Source organism: Ixodes scapularis, unplaced genomic scaffold (assembly GCF_016920785.2).
Source record: "Ixodes scapularis isolate PalLabHiFi unplaced genomic scaffold, ASM1692078v2 ptg000323l_1__unscaffolded, whole genome shotgun sequence".
NCBI lineage: Eukaryota > Metazoa > Arthropoda > Arachnida > Ixodida > Ixodidae > Ixodes > Ixodes scapularis.
Window position 1 is genome coordinate 1,656,497 of NW_024609965.1, and position 23,420 is coordinate 1,679,916.

At 44.2% G+C, this 23,420-nt stretch overlaps 1 protein-coding gene and 1 long non-coding RNA gene across 2 annotated transcripts in view; both read left to right on the top strand.

Moving 5' to 3' along the window:
- The first annotated feature begins 6,182 nt into the window (after window positions 1-6,182).
- LOC120841751 lies at window positions 6,183-18,878 on the top strand. Its single transcript, XR_005715807.3, has 2 exons — window positions 6,183-6,346; window positions 18,653-18,878. It is a non-coding gene; the product is annotated as an uncharacterized LOC120841751 (long non-coding RNA).
- Window positions 18,879-22,458: 3,580 nt separating this feature from the next.
- Window positions 22,459-23,420, top strand: part of LOC115308574 — a gene marked incomplete at its 5' end in the record, with an annotated part of 39,105 nt that continues 38,143 nt past the window's right edge. Inside the window, one exon of the mRNA XM_040212713.3 lies at window positions 22,459-22,695. Within this exon, the coding sequence (XP_040068647.3) occupies window positions 22,459-22,695 (237 nt within the window). The remainder of the gene's footprint in view (window positions 22,696-23,420) is intronic.

Below are 23,420 nucleotides of genomic sequence, written 5' to 3' on the forward strand. Positions count from 1 at the left end.
AACTGGGACCAGCTGAGGGGTCAACTGGTTTGAACCATTCCCAGTTGGGAGTCAACTGGGACCAATAGGAGTCCAACTGGGACCAGCTGAGGGGTCAACTGGTTTGAACCATTCCCAGTTGGGAGTCAACTGTTTGACTCCCAGTTGGGAATGGAGTGAACTGGGACCAGTTAGGAAAGTAACTGGTTGGAGCGATTCCCAGTCGGACTTCAAATGCCTTTCCCGTTCCCAGTTCACACGGGGGCGGACTAAAGCCCCTTGATAAAAGCGTTTTTTACAAGTACCGCCAACCATTGTTGTGCAAGCGCTCGAGACACGTGCCATGAGCGGGTGCTCCGCCGCCATTCGCTTCCAAGGCCCGCTCATTTCAGTGCTGCGCCGCCATTTGCTTCCAAGGGCCGCTCGAGACATGGGCCTCGTGCACTCGCGCATTTGACGCTACTTGCAAGACGAGCGCAAACACATCGAGGGGCTTTAGGGCGGACTTCTTCCAAAACCGACGCGCCCCATCGCGGCGAAATACCACGCAGTGCACTGTGGGAACTAGTTGGCCACTCAGTTTTGGTTTCGATACGTGTTGTCCGCCGAACTGTGCGACATTCTTCACGCAAGTGCCCGACTGTTGCTAAAAATAATTTCGTCAATGGACAATACACACTTGCTCACCAGCAACACCAATGTAAAGTTGCGAGCTCGGTTTACGCGAACTTATTGGTTGTTGCAGCGTGTTGACTCGTGCACAAGCAAAATCCCTGCGCTTCGCAGCGTCGAGATTCCCATCAGTGGCTCGTCCACCATACCTCGAAACGCTAAAGGGGTGTCCAAACAGGACACTACAAAACCCACGACTCCGGCAAATCGTGCCGCGCTCTGCCGCGATCCGCTTCCGGCCGTCGGAGGGAAATTTCCCTCCGTCAATTCTTCCCGGGGGGAAGCTTCCCTCCGTCAAATCTCCCCCTCGCTTCCTCCACGGCGGCCTTGCTCTGCTTATCACGTGGGTCCGGAGAGCCACTCACACGCTCTGTTGGCTGTCGGTCAATTGCTCAAGGTGGTGGTGGAAAACCTCTTTATTGGTCCTGCGAAAACGCCTACCCCTCCGTCACCCCTTCACCAACACACCTACGCACAGTCTGCAGGTGAAGCAAGCGCCGGGTTCGCTGGACGAAACCCCTTTGTCCCTCCAATAGTCCACACACATCACACCATCCTTGAAGCCCTCCGGCCAGTCCTGGGTCCCCGATGCCTCATGCCCCCGTTGTTCACAGTCCCACACAATATGCTGCAGCGTTGCCCGACTGTCCTTACATACCCTGCACAAGTCACTCTCAAAATTCCCTGGGTCCACATGTCTCCCCAACACCGGGGTATACACACACATCACCTGCAACTGCCTAAAAAGCACCGCATCCTCCCGACACAAATCCTTGTGAGGTTCCGGGAACCTCCTCCTATCCCGTCTGCAACATTCAAGATACTCTCCATAACCCAGCCTCCGCTCACAATACGGAACCGCATCGGACGCCATCACGACGAAAGTGAATCTCGACAAAGAAAGCAGATCCGAGGCGGGCGAAACGCACCCTTCGACGCAGGAATGTCCCAAATCCACCCAAAGCCGGACCTCCTTGGCCTTCGAGCCGAGGCGACGGCGGTACGCGAGGGCGTTGGCGAGGTGAGCCAGACGCAGGTGGCCTGTGACGTCAATCTGAAGAGGAGAGCAGTCGTGATCGTAAAAATTTTCACGACTCCGACAGACCGTAAAAATAGAAGCGTCCGCTTCAATTTTCACGATTTGTCGGAGTCGCGGGTGAAGGGTCGAGTGCAAAAATAAACATGTGTCAATAAGACAAGCTTTACGTATGGTTCGCGCTTGTGCTGAAGCTTCGAGGTCTGGCCATTTAGTTTAGTTTAGAGACCCAAAACGATGCGGTCGGGACCAGGAAACGTGAGATAACGGCTGTTGATAATCCATGCTCTTTGTATGATTCCTTCTCGATGTGTCGATCGAAACCGAAATCATGCCGCTCTCCTCCCTGACCTAGAGCACTATATAGCTCCTACGGAGCAGAGTAACGCAATCCTTTGAACCCCGTGTTTTGCCGACAACATGGCCGACAGAGCGGCTCGGCGCGAGTCACGTGGTACTCAGGGTTCCAGGAGGCGGCCCGCCCTATGGGAGAATACATGGAGATCGACACAACACGGCTGATTAAACAATGAACGGCGAGTTCACACTTTTCAAAACTAGTCTGTCGTGAAGTTAGTAAAGCACTAAACATTTTATCAAAGTTTTAACTATATCGGATGCGTGTGCAAATTTTGAGAAGGCAATTTCCAAGGCAATGGCGTTTGAAGCAGACGATTTTTCCTCGCAGCGGAGATGGGCTTTTCGGGTTGGCCGGAGCGGGTCACGTGAATGGTGTGACGTTGCCGTGTCGTCTGCTGCATAATGCCGCTCAGGCAATTTTTAAAAAAAAAAGTCAGGTCCTTGCGGGGCACAAAACTTAGCGCAAATTATTCTAAAATGTTCCATTATTATGTCAAAAATCATTGCGATTCCGTACATTCGCACAATACTGGAGAAACAACGATTTTCTCGCGTTCTCCATGCATTTGTGACCGCAGTTGGAACCTCCGGGCGTTCGCCGCTAGTCGCCGAGAGGCGGCGTTCTAGATTGCGCTACTGGCGCTACTCTGCTCCGAAGGAGCTATATAGTGCTCTACCCTGACCTATGCCCTGGATGCCCTGGCCAACTAGTTCCCAGAGTGCAACGCGCGCAGTGTTGCTTGCACGGATTTATGGAAGTAGTCCCAAATCTGCGAGCGCTCGCTATTTCCATGAGCAGTGGTTATCAAAACAAGGTACCTAGGAAAGGTGGCGCAAGCTACCGCCCATTATCAAGGGTATAACAGTACAGTCCAGGTCCACAGAGCCGTTAGCCAGGTTACACGGCTCTGCCAGGTTCGCCAGGTTAGCATCTGTCCATCCATCGATCTTTTCTCAAAGTGTCTCGGGTGGGGCTGGGAAATGCTTGAGGATGTGAAAATGCTCCAATTTCTCCGAGTTTACCAAAGTTTCAAGGTTTCTCCACGATCAGTGTGTTCAAGAAAAGCCCACGCTGGGGCAAGCCAGTGACCCTGTCCGGTTGCCACTACGGTGAGCACGATTTGCTTCCTTTGGCCATCAGAATGTTTTCTCGGCAAACCTTGTCGTCTTCAGCATTACGGCGACAAAGCCGTAATGCTGATAGAGATGTCCTCATCAGCGAAGACCAACAATGGTCACAGATTGGACATGACGATTGCATCAACAGACGGCTCAAACTTGGCACGATGCGGAGCGCTGACTCAGTACTCATTTCCAATTCGTCCAGCGACGGCTTTCTCTGGTGCCTCAAAAGCTCAAAAGAGCCGGGTCGAGACCGAGTATCCGACCCCTCCCCGCATTAATATTTTAGAATAGAGCGTGTCACCCTTCGAAATTTTTATTATATATACAGGGTGTCACAAAAGAAAATTTACACGGTCTTTTTTACCGCAAAAATAAACTAGACATTGCCAAACGCTCATTCTCCGCCCAAAGGTAGAGCTAGAGGTCACAACCAGATGCCAAAGTTTGAGCCCGATCCGATAAGTTAATCAAAAGTTATAAGTGATTTTCTGAAAATTTCAATGGGAAAATGGAGCCCATTTTTGCCTGTTTTCGGTTTCTGGTGCCATAGAGCCCCATGTGTTTGAAAACTCCGTCGGCCGCCATTTTCCCATTGAAATTTTCAGAAAATCACTAATAACTTTTGAATAAGTTATCGGATCGGGCTGAAACTTTGGCATCTGGTTGTGACCTCTAGCTCTACCTTTGGGCGGAGAATGAGCGTTCGGCGATGCCTAGTTTATTTTTGCGGTAAAAAAGACCGTGTAAATTTTCTTTTGTGACACCCTGTATATATATATATATATATTTTTTTTTTTTTGCAAAAATAAACTATGCATTGTCGAGTGCTTAGTTTCCGTCCAAATGTGGCCCTAGAGGTCCAAACCTGAGGCCAACGTTCCAGAACCAACCGTTATCTCGAAAGTTGTGAGTGATTTTTTGAAAGTTTCGATAGACAAATGCTGGCTGCTGGAGCCGTTGAATAAATGGAGCTGAATGGCGCAAGTTACTGAAAACGTATTTTGAACAAGATATCGGTTGGTTCTGTAATTTTGGCATCCGGTTGGGACCTCTAGAGCTACATTTGGGCCGAAACTGAGCATACAGCGATGCATAGTTGACTTTTGCGTTTAAAAAAAGAGTAAAGCTATACGCACCCCAGAGTGCGCTTCGGACGGAAATGGCTATACGCACTCCGCTTTTCTCGTAAAAAAAGAGTGGACACAACGAGATTCCTAAGCGGTGCCATGGCATAGGGGTTAGGATGTCCGTTTCATACGCAAGTGGTCGCGGGTTCGATACGCGGTAAACCAACTTTTTTTTTTTTTTTTTTCTCAAACATTTTGTTTTGTAGGCATTTGGCGATATTTCCTTTTTTGCGATGAACAGTAAAAAAAAAAAAAAAAAAAATCGAATATTTTCGAGAAACTTCGCAGAACTAAATGGTAGCGGACTCCCTTTCCGGAGGTGCGATCGGGGACAGCGGGGCTTGGATTGCCGGCTGGACGCCGCGAAGCGGCGTGTACTGGTTACGCTTTGTAATTAGCAGCCGATACTGTCGCCGCGAAGCGGCGTGAATGCAGGCGGGGGGCTGTGTTAACGAGCGCCCCAGTGATTCACGCGCCGTTCGAAAAGGGTGGCCCGAGCGGCATGATCTCTCGGAGGAGTGCGTATAGCCATTTCCGCGCGAAGCGCACTCCGGAGTGCGTATAGCTTTACTCTTAAAAAAATCTAAATTTTTTTTTTTTAACTTACTGTATTAGGGGAGGGGCGGTTGGCTTGCTCTAAAAGTGGCTCTCATGAAATTTTAGTATGAGAAATGCACCACCTAAAGACACCTTTGTGGAAAGTTTATTTCAACACTGTCTGTTGGCTTATTTATATTTTTTTTAAGCCGGTAGAGGGCTTTAGAACCCATAGTAGAATGGGGTTGAGGAGTAATAGCCTGGCATCAGCAGTGCACACATATTGCATTGTAAAGCACCTTTCCATTGTAGCAAACTGGAAATTCCAGATATCTCATTATTTCCTCAATGAGTGTTCAGTCCTTTAGTACATATGCTTTCCCTTTAAATCGCTTGTAACACAAAATTTTTATTGCCATTTGTTGCTTCTGATGTTCGTAAATTGTTGATTTCTCTCATTGTGAATAATGCAGCTACCATAAGTGCCTTTAAATTCGGACAGCTGGGAGAATTATGCTCTGTGCTCTCATAGCTATCAAAGGCCTGTATGTAGCCTTTGATAGCTATGATACGTAGCTAGCCTCACAAATGCAAATAACGACAAATGAACTGTGCAAGCTGCTGCCATTGCCAGCATCTCATAGTCATTGTTCAGTTGTTGGAGTGTACATGTGCTGGCTGTCACTTGCAATAGATAGTCATACTTGAAATTTTAGAAATTTTGTGCATTTTGAGATTCATTGTGCACAGAACAAATAGCTCTTGGCACTCAAAATGACCACGCAGCAAAGCTTTTGTTCCCCTTCCCTCTTTCAAAATAAACGTAGGATAACAAAAAAAAAAAAGATGAATTTTTGATCAAAATGAATAAAATTTTCCAATGGATCCCAGAGATTTAGAGCTGATAGCAACATTATTAAATTTCTCTGATTTAATATGGAGGCATTTAATTTCATGTTGCAGCTCTAGGCAGTGGAAAACTAGACACATGGGGGAGCTGTTTCTCCTTTTCCTTAGTCTTGGATCTCCATCGCAGCCCATACCAGTTGAAGCCTTATTATCTAGCTTTCAACTATTTCTGGGGTTGTCAGGTTTGACCAATCATAGGAATTTATTGTGTTCTCAATATTTTTGTTTATGTTGTCCAAATCCACTATTAATTGCACAAACAACCCTGAAATCAAAAGGATTTGCAATGGTTTGCCCAGTGCTTTTAGTTATAAAACAAATTGTATCTAGTTTTAGGAACCTACTGCAATGACAAAGTGATCTAAGATAGTGACAGTCAAATATGACAGCATTTATTTGCTCACGTTATAGGACTGCTTTAAATTTTTTTAGGTTTCTCAACTTCTACCTGGAACAACAATGGCACACACCTGAGGGAAAAGAACTTTCAAAGGAGGAAGTACTTGCTTGTCAGAAAGTAATTGGACGTTGCCTATCACAGAGGCTGATGGACATTGCCCGTGACCACCTCGCTCGGAATGCCTGGCTACAGATATGATGGGTATTTACTTTCAGTTTTACCAAACCTACATTTATGCGTCTTTACAATTAACAAGCCATAATTTTAGGTCAGCAAAGCTGCCATGTTCATTTATCATGATGATACCATACACATGCTTTAAGGAGAAAGGGAAATAGAGACATTGATGAACTGGCAGCATGAGCATTTATTGAAGGTCCTCAAGAACCACGACGGTTGCAGCGGTGGGCTCAGTAAAGAGGGAGAGAAAAATGAGGTAGCTGACCAAAAGTGAGAAGGAGAAAAATGACCTAGAAGATGGGAAACTGAGTGCTGAGATTTAACCCTAGACCACAAAGAGGTGTGTTGTGGTTGTTGACAGAGACATGCGATTACAGGGTCTAACAAGCTAAGAAACGGGGCTTCTATGTTTCCAGGAAAACTACACATGTTAAAAGCCTTAATTATCTGCACACCTTATGCCACTAGTCATTCCGTTAGAAATAGACATTTTCTCTCTGCAATTCTCACCTCGAATAGTACATCTCTCTCCACAACTACAGCCCACCTAGGTCTGAAGTCATTTGTCTGCCCACTTTCCTGTCTTCTAGGTCACTTCCTTCTGACTTATTCCCTCCTTTTTTTCTTACTTACCGCCCAATCTTTTCTTTCTTCAATCTTGCCGCTTAGGCAACTGTTGGCATGGGGCTCATTCCACGCCAAACATCCCAGACGTTACGCTTGACCATTTCCCATTTTAAAAAGAAAATTCATGGCTCTTTACCCCAAAGTCCGTAACCTTTTCCTAAAATACTTGGAATGAAGAGCGTGCTGGTAGGGGTAAAATATAATTAAAGGAAAAACAGAAAAGACCTTTTATGTTGTTTCCTTATTTATATGTTCCCTAAAATATTTTTGCCGAAAACATTTTTTTTACGGCGTGAGCGTGTCTTTATTTCTTAAATGGGCATACAACTAGGCATTCAATAAAGGAGTGAAAGTCTAATTTTTTTCAAAATGCCTCGGATTTTATTTTATGAAATTCGAATGGCTTTTACCTTGCTATGTTGTGATGTTTATGCAACTTTAATTGTTAAAATAGTTTTAGAAACCTCATCAAAAACCTTTTTTTTTTGCAATTTTCTTCATCTTTTTTGTTTAATTATCGCTCTGCACCTGGTATTTATAAGTTTATTTTGCTATTGAAAGCCCTGTAGACATTTTACAAATAAAAAAAAAAAAATGTTTGAAGCCGCATAACGAAATACCTCATGGGAAAAAAAAATATTCTAAAGTTGTGAAAAAGTCTTTCTTTTTTTTTTTTTTTTCCTAAACATGCATTTATTTTATTATGACGTTGTCAGAGTACAAATGTGAAAGATACCGACATTGGAAGAAGAGTTTGTCTTTAATTTCTGAAAGTTTATTCAAAATAATCTTTTTTCTAAAGCAAGAAAAAAAAAATGTTGAAGATGAGTTGCCTTTGTTGCAACCTGGCATTGTTTCTTAGCGCCTCTTCACCGCACTACACGCCACCTTACACGAGAGTTGAGAAACTTTGCGATCATGGAAGGCATTTGTTGGTTTAGAATGTGATTTTCGCATAGGCTTCTTTCTACACATGCACATTTTTGACTCGCAATTGCCTCACATATATTGTCACTGTCTACAGCTAAAGAGGTACCGCGGTTTGCCGCGGTCGCTTCCACTTGTCCTTCTTTTTGGCTGTAACGCACACAACAGTGGATATGGTGTGATAATCATAAACGCTGTCACTGCATAGCTGGCTTCTTTCACCCTTTGTACCAGTGTCGGCTCTCCTCACTTTGAAACTTGATGCCTAACGGCCTCACATCGCCTAAAAGAAAGTTATTCCCTCAGGAAACGCAATGTCGACCAAGTGAGATCCCTACTGGCATATTGAAAGGAATGAACCGACAGTAAGGAAGGGCAAAAAACTAGGGGTATTGTTTCGGACGACCACTAATTAGTAGCAATCGGGAATCTAGCCAAGAAATTTTAGTTTTTGTAAGAGTATGGTGACATATTGATGTATGGAGCAGGTCACTCGGCACAGGCAAGTCATCCTGCAGTTGATGCGGATGCTGATGAGGGTAAGCAGGAAATTCTAATTGTTGATGATGATTCTTTTAGAGCGCAGCTCTTAGGCGCCCGTTTCTGGCGTGAGCGGCGTCCCCGTCGCCATAACCGCGCGTTGCATTTTGGGAAAATTTTCCCGCTAAATCTAGCGGAAAAATTTCCCCACTAAATCTAGCGGAAAAATTTCCCTGTTAAATCCAGCGGAAAAATTTCCCCGCTAAATCTAGCGGAAAAATTTCCTCGCTAAATCTAGCTGAAAAATTTCCCCGCTAAATCTAGCGGAAAAATCTCCTCACTAAATCTAGCAGAAAAGTTTTCCCGCTAAATCTAGCGGAAAAATTTCTCCGCTAAATCTAGCGGAAAAATTTCCTCGCTAAATCTAGCTGAAAAATTTCCCCGCTAAATCTAGCAGAAAAATCTCCTCGCTAAATCTAGCGGAAAAGTTTTCCCGCTAAATCTACAGAAAAAATTTCTCTGGAAGGCCGCGTGACCCCCACATGACCTCGGGGAGGGGGATCACGTGACCTTGGGGGTCACGTGACCTCAAGATGGGGCGGGGGTGGGGGTCACATGACCCCTCCCCCTGGTCACGTAACCCCCCCCCCCCCAAAAAAAAAAAAAAAAGAAAATGTCACCCTTAGTACCCTCCCCTCCTCCTCAAGAGCTGCACTCTAATTCAGCATTACAGGGAGCTGTAAGCGGCTTTTATTTTTTTTTTGTTAGGGGCGAAGCTCCTTAGGGGCTAGCCATGTTTGGCGTCGGGTGCTCGTGCTTCGCTCGTGAGTTCATGTGCTCACGAGCACGTGAGCACGTGTTCCTAAGGTTGTGTAAGGCAAAAAAAAACAAAAAAAAAGCGCATCTTTACGTGGTGAATGATGTTGATTGGGGCGAAGCTCTGGTGGTGCTTGTCTGCGTAGACGCTGAGCCGCAGCATGCCGAGCCTTTCGTTCATTTTCATCCATGTCAGAAAGAGAATGGGTGGTATGGAATGTGGTTATATGCGCATTTGAGCATTTGACCGCAGCGTGACATGGATGAAAACGAATGAAAGGCTCGGCATCCTGCGGCTCAGCGTCTACGCAGACAAGCACCACCAGAGCTTCGCCCCAATCAACATTTTCACAACATTGAGATGCAGTTGTTTTTCTAAATTAGGAGGATAGTTGTATTGTGTTTACTCATTTCTAATGTGTCGCCAACTCTGTTTAGTTGCTACGGTTCAATTCATGCCTTTTTCGAACCACCTTGACCGTAAAGAAAATTTAAGCTACATGTCATTTGTTCTGTTATGCTTATGCATACCTGCCAAGTTTTACGATTTTATCGTAAAGTGTCTGCTTTCCAGCGCTTTCTTGAGGTTATCGTATTAACAACAATATTTGTATAATTTTCCGCACCCCCCTGTAAAGAAAAAGATAATTTTGTTTAAGCTGCATCTCACTTGTTTACAAGTTGGGGTTGGCAACACTGGATAATGACTTGTATGCCAGGGGGCGCAGGCTACCGCTCCAGTGATGTAAGGGGTGGTATAGCCGCTACTGAGCTGAGCGTCTAACATCCATCCATCCATCTGAATCCAAAACTAGAAATCTCCTTTGTTGTGGCGAACGTTGTACGTTGTGTTACTGGAACTTTTACTCATGATCCCTTGAAACCATCTTTGCTACAAGATGGCGGGAAAAAAATACTTGCAAGTGTTTATTCCCAGCTATTTATCCGACTTTCCATTTCTGAAGACGTCGCGCAAGGGCGAAATGTTCACATTTTGTAGTCTGTCGCTGCGATGTCAACATTTCGCACGCTGGTCGCCGGGACATTCTGTCATCTGAATAGAAAAAAACACAAGGGCTCTGCAAATGTAGATGAAACCAACGAGAAGCTTGGAGGGTACTTTAGTCGATCAACGGATTACGACACTACCCGAGCAGAATGCCATTTACGACATTTTTGATTGAACACAACGTGCCGTTTACAGCGGTTGTGGAGACGTTAAAGAGCAAGAACTTTGCTCTTTAACGTCTTCGTTAAACCAGGCACAGGAGAAAGAGTTTTCAGCAAAGTGAAGGAGGCACACACGCAGTTCCGCTCCTCTATGTCGAAAAAGACTCTTGAACAGTTCTTAGTTGTGAGATGCAGCCAGTCTGGAAAGTGCCATGAACAAGTGTTCGACAACAACTTCCTAAGAGAAGCATATGCTGAAACTTCCTCAGTGTTGACCCAACCTTCTACTTCTAAAGAATAAGACATTTCGTGCAATGTATGATGTGTTTGTGCCCTAGTTGAGGCATTTTTCTTAACTAAACCAAGTTTTTGAAGTATAAATCAGTTTTCGTATTCCTTCACACAATAGTAGTGTTTTTTGGCATCCCCTGTAGTATTTTCATCATTGTAGCTTGGCAAGTCTGCTTATGTGACACCTATCCGAGTGAAAGTTGTAATAGTGCATTGATTTATCTGCAGTTGACCTGGTTCACTTGCCTGTCGCTAAACCAGCACGAAAAAGATTTTAAAGCTGAATATACCGGTTTGGATACAATACTAGCCTATGTCTTGAGGGACCTGATTTTTATGTGCCTGCATTAAGCGAATAGTTAAGAGGGCTTTCTTTTATGTGCAGTGCCTACCATCAAGATTTCTGGTTTGTTCGCAGAAGTTGAACTTCCTCCGTGCTTTCTTGGTTCATGTGGTTGCCACAAAATCACGTAGGCTAAGAAGCAGTTTCTGATTGATGCTTAAAGACCGACCAACGAAACCATATTCCGCAAGGTAGGAGAATGCCCCTCGCACCCTCCTCTTTTCATTCTCTCCCAAAAATCATGTGACGGCAGGGGCTTCCTTTGTGTCTGCTTTTTCTGTATGGATAATCCTCAAAAAGTGTGCAGTGAGCGGCTAGCTGCGAGCGCCACAACGACCTTGAGACGTCCAGGTGCAGGGGTGTGACATCTGCCCCAATTGCGCTAATCTGATACAAACCCAGTTTTCTGCGCCTAGTTGTGCCAAAAACGCGAAGTTGGTCGAAATTGCGCCACACTGTGCCAAAAGTAACTCAAAAACGAAAAAAAATTTAGGGGCGGCACTAGATTTAGCGGGAAACGAGAGCTTGGTTGGCAACACTCAATCTCGTCGTAGTAAAGTACACGGCACGTGTACAGGGTGGCGCAAGCAACCGCCGGATTCAAAGATTTCAGCTCTAGTACCCTTCTATACCTATGATACGTGCTATTTTCTCCCCTCTTCCTACTACTTTACGCTGTCATTTGTGACTGCATGCTACCGGTGCACTGTCACGCGGTCTTGCTGTCTGGCCGCGAGAGGTACGTTGCACAGGCTATCAAGATGAGCTAACAAAAATTTTCCTTTCGTTTTGAGAGTAAACCTTTTCTTAAAAGTGCTATTGAGCGCCTCCATTGTGTAATTGTTCATTTGCATCCGTTATCTCGTCAAAATGGATGGCGCCGTCGCCGTGAGTACTTTCGGTTATCGCACACTTGCTTCCAGTGCGTGAGCAATCGAATGAACCGGTCACACCCGTATTTGGCGTGCATGTGCTGCTCATAATTTTCCTATCATTTCACTATTTACCTTGTGACTCACTTTTGTGGGGAGTTTTTTTTTTCTACCTGCACGGTGCTTTCTACGAGCGTGCATAGATGTCTAGTTGTAGTAAACCGTGCTTCCCTGTTCATGCTTTTGAATCACCGCTTTAAAAGGTTCTGCACTACAATAAAAAAAATAAAAAAAAAAAAAACGGAAAAGGCAAACGCTAGTTTCGTGCGCATAGATGAGGACAGGAAACACAGGCTTTCTGCAAAGTTAGGTGGGTACCAGGTACCTCAGGCTTATGAGGTACCTGGTACCCACCTAACTTTGCAGAAAGCCTGTGTTTCCTGTCCTCATCTATGCGCACGAAACTAGCGTTTGCCTTTTCCGTTTTTTTTTTTTAATTTTTTTAAATATATTTTATCTTGGTACGTATCAGCTCTGATAACTTATTAAAACCAGGGTGGACAAAAATAATGATTGAAAAAGAAAAATCTGATTTATGTGATTTATATTATTTTTTATGATTTCAATAGATGAAATCTGCTCTAACATTTTCTGCTCCTAATCTGCTCCAAACTGTAGACTTTTGTGCTTCGAAGTTGCTCCAAAATGCATAAACTGCTGCTTCAAAACAAGAATTTTGTCTCCAAAGCTGCTCCAAAATCCAGATTTTTCTACTCCAAAAATTGCTCCATAACCTGTTTCACCTGTCTCACCCCTGCAGGTGTCTTCCCTCGTCGACGCGGGCACGCTCAATCCGCGAGATTGAGGAAGCCAGCACGACCGAACGCTTTCTCTCATGAGCTGCAGGTCCGAGGCCGCTCGGTCGGTGGAGATCGAGGGGTCGTGGCGGTATGCTGGGTTCGTACCAGCAGCCGCTCGCTGGCATCGCGCGGCTGATGGAACCGTTCCCGTGTCTGCACAAGGATTGGCTTGCGCAACAAAAGGTTCAGGTCGTCGATAATACATTTATTTCCCAAACTTATAAATCAAGTGGCTTTCGCTAATCTCTTTATTACTGTTTGAAACACATCTCCTCTCATAGGTTGTTCATCCCATTTTGGACTCTCTCGCGTATTTATTCGTCCTTACCTCTGCCTGATGACTGTTTTATAACTTGATAAAGACCTTTAAATATTTGCACGGGCTTGCGCGATGAACGCTGTCCCGGATTTAATATTGGAAAGATTGGCGTCAGGAGGGGCTAAACAAGCAAACCGAAATTCTTGCTTCTAATGAAGACGGCACGATCATAAGATAGGAAATCCTCCAGGCCGGGAATGTTTGTGCAAAGTGATTAAATTATTTACATCTAATTTGACATGCACTATAAATCTGGTACTTTCTCTTAGAAGCAACATGTTAGTGCACATGAATCCTCCCAGCGTCTTGCCTTCTAATCGCGTGGAAGGAAAATTGAAATATCCCAGGCATGATCTGTGCAGAAGCCTAGGTTCATTGGTCGCCTACTATTTCTACAAACTCTCTGGCAAAATCACTACCATATAGCCTGGTGTCCTTTATCCAAGAAGCGAGGTTTTGATAGAATTTCGTTGCTCAGCCACTATGTTTTCGTAGTGGCGCGAAGGAACAAAAAAAGAGAGAGAGGAAAGCAACGGTTTTTGCAGGCTGATATTTTTTTTTGCAATTGCAATATTTTATTGTGTTTAGGTATGCTTTTGTGGTGTAAACAATCTTACGCACTTCCCACAAATATTTCATTGTCAACGACAGTTGTTAAAGTATTACGCAGTGCCTCGGGTGCTTTGACCTTACGCACTAGAGCGTCACAGGAGCGAGTATTTCTGCAAAATAAATACGAGGAGCTATTTCTCCCTTTGAATCCATCACTTTTGTGGAATCACGACGAACACACTTTCACCATGAAATCGTAACAAATAATGATTGATGATGAAATTGATTGGGTCCCAACAGTGGAGCCACATTATTTAGGTTGCAAATAAACTGGGCGTCAATCATGCGATGTGTTTACTTCCACGTTTGAATGTGTTGAGAATGAGTAGCCAAAAAACGCCGTCTGCAGGCTGCTTCCTGGAGTGGCCTGATATCTCCAAAACTCGGGAAAGGGAGGGGAGGGGGGAGAGAAAGGTGTGGATGTTGTGGGAAGGTGATAATATTTATTCTCACTTAGGAGAGTCGCCGGTCGTTAAAAAGTCGACTCGCCCATAACGGGAAAGCCTGTAGGGCCACATGTATAGTAACCATGAGTAAAATGTGGTATACAGCTATGTTACTGAGAAGTTGCAATAGAGCAAACGATGGGGCATTGTGGAGGCAAGTGAAGCAAAGACCTATCTTATGATCGTGCCGTCTTCATTAGAAGCAAGAATTTCGGTTTGCTTGTTTAGCCCCTCCTGACGCCAATCTTTCCAATATTAAATCCGGGACAGCGTTCATCGCGCAAGCCCGCGCAAATATTTAAAGGTCTTTATCAAGTTATAAAACAGTCATCAGGCAGAGGTAAGGACGAATAAATACGCGAGAGAGTCCAAAATGGGATGAACAACCTATGAGAGGAGATGTGTTTCAAACAGTAATAAAGAGATTAGTGAAAGCCACTTGATTTATAAGTTTGGGAAATAAATGTATTATCGACGACCTGAACCTTTTGTTGCGCAAGCCAATCCTTGTGCAGACACGGGAACGGTTCCATCAGCCGCGCGATGCCAGCGAGCAGCTGCTGGTACGAACCCAGCATACCGCCACGACCCCTCGATCTCCACCGACCGAGCGGCCTCGGACCTGCAGCTCATGAGAGAAAGCGTTCGGTCGTGCTGGCTTCCTCAATCTCGCGGATTGAGCGTGCCCGCGTCGACGAGGGAAGACACCTGGACGTCTCAAGGTCGTTGTGGCGCTCGCGGCTAGCTGCTCATTTCGCGCTTTTTGAGGATTATCCCTACAGAAAAAGTCGACACAAAAGAAGCCCCTGCCGTCACATAATTTTTCGGAGAGGGTGACAAGAGGAGGGCGCGAGGCGCATTTTCCTACCTTGCGGATTATGGTTTCGTTGGTCATCTTTAAAGCCTGGTGGGCAAGGAATCAACGGCTGCTTTTTCTTCGCTCAGGGGCCGAAAGCGGAGAGAAAGGAGCCGTCAATCTGTGCCTGTCAGGTGAAACATTAGGAATGAGTAGTCACGACACAACTATCCTTCTAGTTTAGAAAATAAAATAATTTCCTTTTTAACTTCATCAGCATCCGCACGAACCGCAAAATGACTTGCCTGTGCCGAGTGACATGCTGCATCCATCAATATGTCACCGTACTTTGTTTGGCATATTTTTGATTCCAACTAGCCAGTGGTTGTTCGAAACGATACCTCTCTTTTTTTCTGTCCTTTCTTACCGTTGGTCCTTTTCTTTTAAAATGCCAGTAGTGACCTCGCTCTATCGATATCGTATTTCTTGAATAGAAGTCCCAGTCAGGCGATGCCAATGCTGTTAGGCATAAATGAAGTATCAAAGTGAGGAGAGCTGATATCGAAACAAAGGGTGCAACAACCCTGCCATGCAGTAGCGGCACATAGGATTATCACACCATATCCGCTTTTTGCATTACAGCCGAAAAGAAGAATCAGTGGAAGCAGCTGTGGCAAACCGCAACGCGTTTTTAGCTGTAAACAGTGACTGTATATGCAAGTCAAGAATGCACATGCGTAGAACCCCCTGCGAAAATCACTCCCGACTAGCAATTAGGCTGGGGGGGGGGGGAGCTCTATCCCGAAAGAGCACCAAAATTCAAGATGGCAACGACAAAATTTTTCTACCAGAAAAAGAAAAAAAAAAAAGCGCAGTGTACACAGATTTAGTATTTTATTTATCTCTGAGAACATAGACTTTATTAGGCCAAAGATTTGTCACTGCTATGTTAATCACTTTCAAAACCACCAAAAGACTCCTCAGAGTCTGTCACAAGAAAAAGTTTGCAGCATTCCGCAGACTATGTGCCGTTGGCTATTTTGACAACCTCTTCAGAAAGAAGCCGGTTGCCAATGGCTCATTCTGCACTTCTTTCGCGCTCGAGGTATGAGTGCATCCTCCACGTTTTCGCTGTACACCGGCGTGCCGTTACTTAGCTTTCGTCGAAGTTTGACTTTCTGGTAGTTTGGCTGTAGCAAATTTTCAAAATTCTTGTCCCATTCCCGTATCCGGTAGAGCTTGATGTGTCGAGACGTCAGGTGTATGTTTTTCCCGTTTTCACAATGCCATTGGACGACCTCAATTTTCTTTGCCGCTGTGAAAGAATGCATAGCCGACCTGACAACCCCAAAACAAAGCGACAGTGGTGCATGGCGACCGGGCAGATAGGGCTGCAAAGTAGGATTGGATTGGATTCTTGGACTGAATTTCGCAGGCCAGTGTTGCCTGGGCACAATCAGGCTGGTACGTGATACGGGTGTGGTGCGGGGAGGGGGGCGCTTTCCCGGAACAGCGAGGAAATGTGAAATTGGCAGTGAAGTTGGGGGGGACACTTGCTCAGAATTTCATAGTAAGCTTAAATTGTATCTTCATATTTTCTAATCTCTTTTATGCCTAAAAATAGTGCAACCAAATACTTCCCTAGGGTGCTGTGGGAGGAGGGTGAATACACCTTACTGGGCACTGTAATGCAGTGGCTTTGGCACTGACAGGTTTGACGTCGTTTGTGTGGCTGGATTCGCCGAAGCCTGGGGTTTCCACCTTAAATTGGGTGAGGTGGCTGATGTCACCTATCATAGTGGAATACCAGGCAATCGGATGTTTTTTGTTGCCCATGGAGCTTGTTTTTGAAACTTAAGGGGGGACACTGGCTAGAGGTCAAACTTTTGAACTACTCAAGTGATCGGAATGAAATTTGCAGGGGAGATTTAGCTTCAGATGTAGGTGTACTGTGCAAACTTTCAGCTCTCTAGGACAAATTTACATACCTGCATAAGATGATGTGTCACTTTTCATTAAGGAATCTATGATATGCAAATCAAGCTATTAAGCACCATTTTGACTGCTTGAATATAAAGTGGGGGATATGGGACCTCAGGCTATCTAGTTTCAATAACTTAAATGTAAATATTTCAGAAAGAGTTATTACCTCAAACTATGAGATGCATATCTGTCATCTGTCAATTTTTGAAAACTTAAGTTTTTTCTCACTGAGGACTTCAACTTAAAACAAAATAAAGTAGATAGCCCGATTCCTGAGTAAATTTCAGTTCAGAAACATCTTGAATGTGGTAACAGAATACTTTCACCTTCGAACAAAAGATTCCTTCGTATGAAATTTGCAGCAAAAAGTAGAACTGAGAAAAATGCATTCAAACATTGAGCTCCTGTACTTTGTTACTGCCTCACAATGCGTTGAAAATATTTTATATCAACGTAACTATTTGGCGTATGGTCATCAAATTTGGTGTAAAGGTGTATAATTAGTTTCTAAAACTGAAAACCTTAGAATCAAAAAATGAATTTTTTCAAAAAAATTTAAAATTTAGACCCATTAAAACAACATACAATGGTTCATCTGGTGAATCAATTAAAATTGTGGCCACCCTCTGTATTGGAAAAAATGACCAGAGTTGATTTCATCTCATCAAATTGACGAGTTGTGTGACATGTGGACAAGTAAAGGAGAAAGACATTAGCTGGCTCAGAGCGTGTGAAAGGGTAGCACTCGATTGCCAGGCCTGCTCAGATAAACATGCATTTTTTTTTTGTCAAGCCTGTCTTGTCCTTGGAGGTGAGCTGTATGCACCGATTCTTACTGACGTCTGTGCAATGTGCGCCGTCAGTAATGTACCACTTGCGCATTGCAGAAGAACACTGGCTGGTGGTAATGTTGGTGTGGGAGTCTGTGTGTCGCACCATCAGGAGAGAATTTGGCACGCTAGATAAACTGTAATAGAAGCGAGTGAAGTAGGCTGTACATTTGCTCTAGAAACATGTTTAGTGCAATATTCATTCTCACAAAAAATGTTACCTTCGTCTAGCAGTTTCAAGTTTGAGTCAATTTCATTGCAACAAGTGTACGGCTGTTCTCTTTAGACCTCATACCAATTGTCATTATGACAAGCAAACAAAGCAATGCATTATCTTTTTATGTTTATTTTTTTTTGTTACTATGAGAATTTACGAAATAGCTAACTTATTGCAAATGTTTTCAGTCATCTTGAACACTACATTTGCTTACCACTTTTGAGTTTAATGACGAAAACACCATTTTTATTGCCCGGTTGTGGTATGTTTATGCATGTTCTGTACAGTTGTGCACTGTATCGTTTTCACTGGATATATCTGAAAATGTTTATGCAAAGTAGTCATAATGAACAGTGTATAGGGTGTTTTCACTGACGTGATTTCGTCCACCATTTTGTTGTTGCGATCTGTGTGGAATGTGCCAAACTCGAGCATTTCAAGGATATACATGCCTTCTCAAATGCGTAGAGCACCGCTGACATCATTTCAACCGGTTACGATGTAATCCTTCAATGTAGTAAATTTGTTTCAAAAACCAAACTAACAACAAAATGGCGGATTGACGTCATGCGCAAACAACCTATAGTAGAGTGCCTTGAATGCATTTGTGACTGCTGTCTTTGGCCATCCTATGCTGCTTATGCATTTAAGGTAGCCCCAAAATGGTGACAAATTATGTCGCAGGAGCTGGATGCTGTGTTATGTCGCAATCCTAATGGTTGGCCCTATGTGTTCCAGCGAATAATAGGAAACACAAGTGTCGCTCTTGTAGCGTCCCAACTCCTGGCTGCTGAATCTTCCATGGACTATCAAGCTGGAGACGAGCTACAGCACAACAGGGGCCTACCGCACCCGCCTTCTGCTGCTCTACCACCACCAGGATCGTGGCATGGAACAGCATGACACTTCTATGACGTTGTCAGGCAAAGATAGAGGGAACTAAAATAAAGTGACGATGAGCATAGCACTCGGGAACATGTTCCAGGCACCATTAGAATGTGCTAGTAGAGGCCCATTGATGTAGCCCATTAGAATGTCCCAGTAAGGGCAAATACATCAGTAGGCCGATATTGGACCAATACACCAACATGCCTCTACTGAACCAAACACACAAATAGGCCTCTAATAAACCAATACACCAGTAGTCCTCTATTTGACCAATACACCAATGGGCCTCTATCGGTACTATAGGACCCACCTACTTTTTACAATAGGAATCTACTGGTCTATCAGTTTACTGGTTTATTATTGTAATTTTTGCTGGGGATGTGATAGCACAACATCTTTTATTGCATATGTTCTAATGTTAGCTGCATATGTTATGAGCCTTACATATTGTTTACAGGTGTACTTTGAAAATATTGAGGTCAGTGCCATTTCTAACTCCAAACCCTCGATTAAGTAATCTTGTTCATTATTTCGAGCAAAAATAAATTATTAAATTTAGTTCAGTTGTACCACAGCTGCTGCCCTTGCCAGGGAGAATTTATTTGAGGAAGTATAATATATGTACAGTATAGACCACTTACAACGTAACCGCTTATAGTGCAGGACCGGGTATAACGCGGTTTTTTTAAACCACCGGTTCGCCTCCCATAGAACTCCATGTATTTACATACCGCTTAAAATGCAGGCGCGCGAAGGGAAATACCGGCTATAGTGCGGTTTTTGGCACAGCCCGCCGACCGCGCCGACGACCGGAGCAGCGGGCACGCTTCCTTGTGCGACACTAGATAACGGCGCTGACGGCGCGGGGCGAGGATGTTGCTCGAAGAAGTGGGGAGAAGCGAAGAGAGAGGTTTCAGTCGCCGTAGCCACCGTAGCGACAGAGGGACGCACGCACGTGTCGTTCACGTGCATGCGTCCCTCCGCTGCGTTGGAAACAAAGAAACAAACAACCGCACCGACAGACCAATCGCAGATCGAGGAGAAGTGTTCGCGCGTGTTGCGTACCGGTCGCGGGCCGGCTGCTTCTCCGTAAACATGGTGTCGGTTGTGATCGTCGTCGTAGACGGAGTTCATCTCATTGTTCTGCGTAAAAGCGCTATCCTTGACTGTGAATTTTCGTTGTGTGTCGCTATGATAACCCAGCACGTACTAGAAGGGAAGATCCACCTACTCGTGCAGCGATGCCGTGGCGGCGCTCTCAAGACCGCAGAAACGCCCGTGTCGTCGTGTTTGTTTACTTCGACTACAGTGGTGATTTCTAAGCATTTGTGACCTCAAACATCGCCCGGATTTCTTATTTGGCGCATTTCATGCGTGTGCTAAAGTTCAAGGTATTACTGGCGCGTACCGTATGAAGGATGCGAATTTTCACGCGTTTTCATCTCCGGAGAAAAGTGATTAGGGTTAGCAATCCTGAACGCTCGCAACGTCCGTCTGCAACCCGCGACGCCGTTAAAAGGCTGCGCCAGGCAAAAGCCGCTAATTTCTTTCAAAATGTGTGACACACTTGAGACATAACTGTACTAGTCTGGTGAAATAAAGACTTTCCTCAAACTAAGCTTTATTTTTCATCGAACATAAAATAAATTCTTTTACAAGGGTAAGTTGTCTCATGGCATGTATTTTGGCCTGAAAAATTGATGTTTTGGTTATAACGCGGTACCGCTTATAGTGCGGATTTTCGCGACTCCCGCGACATACGTTATATGCGGTCTACACTGTAGTAGGGCCTCTCACCCTTGACATTTAGGCTGCTGCAAAACATGGCACCAGCTGTTTTGTGTGTTTTCTTTTTGAGGAACGTCTTTCCTGTAAAATCCACATTCAGGATCATTATCACAGCGAAATCTCTGGAGTGCTGGACACAATTTATGATACTTGGCATGGCACGGGTATAGTATTATATCAGTGCCCGGCGTCACTATTTTCTAGCACCGTGTTTAATGCACACCTTTAATGCATACCCTGATGATGGCCTTAAGACAAAGTACATTGGATAGTAATCACCCTACGTAAACAACATTTACATGCTGGTCCATGTCTTTCATCAGCCTGTATACGTAAATATCCCCATTCGATAATAATAAACCTACGTGAAAAACGTTTACACGCTGGTACACATCTTTCATGAGCATTTATGTAAATATTCCACAGTGAGCATTAAAAATTGGCTGTATTTTCACATATGTTAGGAAATCTTGGACTATGTGAACACATGTAAAAAAAAAGTTCAGATGCATGTATGCCCTCTGCTATTGCAACTTATTTTCATCACACTTCCGGCACACCAAGGAAGCAATAGACAATGTGTTTGATTTTACTTCAAACAGACCTGTTTAGCTGTGCAATGTACACTAATTCGGTTTGTACAGGCGAGTTATATGGCTAGTGGGACATAATTAGCATGCCGTGATTTCGGATAAAACCGTAAAACTCAAACAAACATTTGCCAATAAAATTTTATAAAATTAGATTTATCCGATAAACTCACACTTTTGATGTCCCAGTGTAAAAAAGGAAAGGAAAAGAAAAAAACAAATGCGTAAGCATGCCTTTCCTTTATCTGCTGAAAAAAGAAGTTGTCTTTCTTGGTGGCTGCATGCGATGAGTGATAGGAACCTTTATCTTGTTGCATGGCGGTGTATATATCTGATGGGGATCGACAGTTTGCCGACGTTTGGTGTTATATTAAATCGGTTGAAACTTGGCGCTTGTCCTTGTCGTACGTGTCTTTTTTCGTCCTGTTTCAGTTCACGCCTTTTAACGTTTTAATCTGTATTCTGTAACTGAGTTTTGTCACAACACAAGGTCACTGTTCCCAAGGAGAGGTCATTCCTGTTTTTTTTCGAATCTCTGATAGTTGACAAAAGACGTTTTATTGTTTATCTTGTCTAGGTTTGTTGAGGACAACTGGTTATTATACCTCTGGGTCACGACAAAAGCCACTGTTCCCGTTTGCAGTTTGAGCCATACTCTTTGTGCTCCTTAGTGGGGGGGGAAGGTTTTGGTTTTTATAGAAGTAAAAAGTATGAACCAGTAGATTTTATGGGACAGTGTGCATGTGTCTGGGATGGGGGGGGGGGGGGGGGGGGGAAGGGAGCTGTCACTATCAGTACTGCACTTCATGCAGCCACAGGGTGAAATGGATGGGAAATGACTACATCTGGGTCTCTAGTGATTTTAGAGTATCAATGCCTGTTCCAGCAACACTTCTGTGTAACTTTTGTCATGGGAGAGATGCGGTGTTAACAGTGGCAAAGACGCGAATGCCAAACCCAGCCGAATAAATATCATTTGATACAGGCACGTTCTTTTGAATTTAGCAGACATTTATGCCCAAATGGCATTTATTTTTATTTTCAATTTTCCAAAATTGGGATTACAGTGAAATTAAACTTTGATTTTCATGCATTGTAGAAGAATGGGTGTTAAATAGTAAAGTGGTAAATATAGACCGACACGCTGTTTACAAACAAGCACGTGTGTTCCCCCACACCAGGTGTGGGTACTGCGCGTGCACAGAAACCAAATTTGCGTGAGGTGAAAAGTCTGCGCATGCGCAGTGCTGTCAACAGCGCCATTGCAGCTGCGTGACTTCAGGGCCGCATGTGGGTCTATATGTTCTTTTTCCAGCTTTCCAAGTGTTGGTCCTGGAGAACCAGGCCAACATCATCACGCAGCTTACCGAGCTAAGGAAGAGTGTCGTGGCTACCTCAGCCACGAAGGTAGCAGTCGCGCTGCCTCCAGACGCCCCCACGCTCCCTGCAAGCACGTACGACGGCCTCAAGGAGGTCAACGCTTACGCTGCCTCGCAAGACAAGCTGGATGTTCTGGTGAGATTTTATGACAATTTCGGTGTATAGTTGCCATATTCAATGCGTAAATCATATTTGCACCAATTTCATGGTTCCCCGCCATCCTGGCAACTTAACTTTATCAGGTGCATATTTGTCCTGTGAATGACGGCATGTGTGTTTGTGATGAAACCCCATGGTTTGACAGAAGGGCAATGAGCCAGATTTTGTGCATGTTTCTATCTGTTCGTGAATTCATAGAAAAAAGCCTCAGTGCGGGAAAAAAAAAATTGTTGTGCCCATTGTAATTTGTATTTTGGAATTGCAGTGGCTAAAATGTGCTTCAATTACAACTACAATTTAATTTTTATTCAGAAGTAATGAACCACAATAACGGATGTTTCAGGAAAGCAGTGAAGTAATGTTTTTTTTTATTATTGTGAATTTTTTTACGAGCTGATGTTAGCGGCTGTCATCAGCTCATTGCGAAAAATTTATTGCGCCAATGGAAGAGCCCACTGTAATGAGACATTACTAAGACCTTTATGGTGATATCTTTCTCAATAATAGTGTGATATGGCTTTTGCTCTATTTAAACCAATCTGCGACATAAAAGGCAGGCAACCAAGATGGAACAAGCAAACTGCTGGGTGGCTTTGCAATGACTAAAAGCTATTTACTGTAAATGACTTAATTTCCACTAGCACCTAATTTTTACAACTTGCATAAATTAAAAAAAAATAGACCCTGCAAACATATTTTCC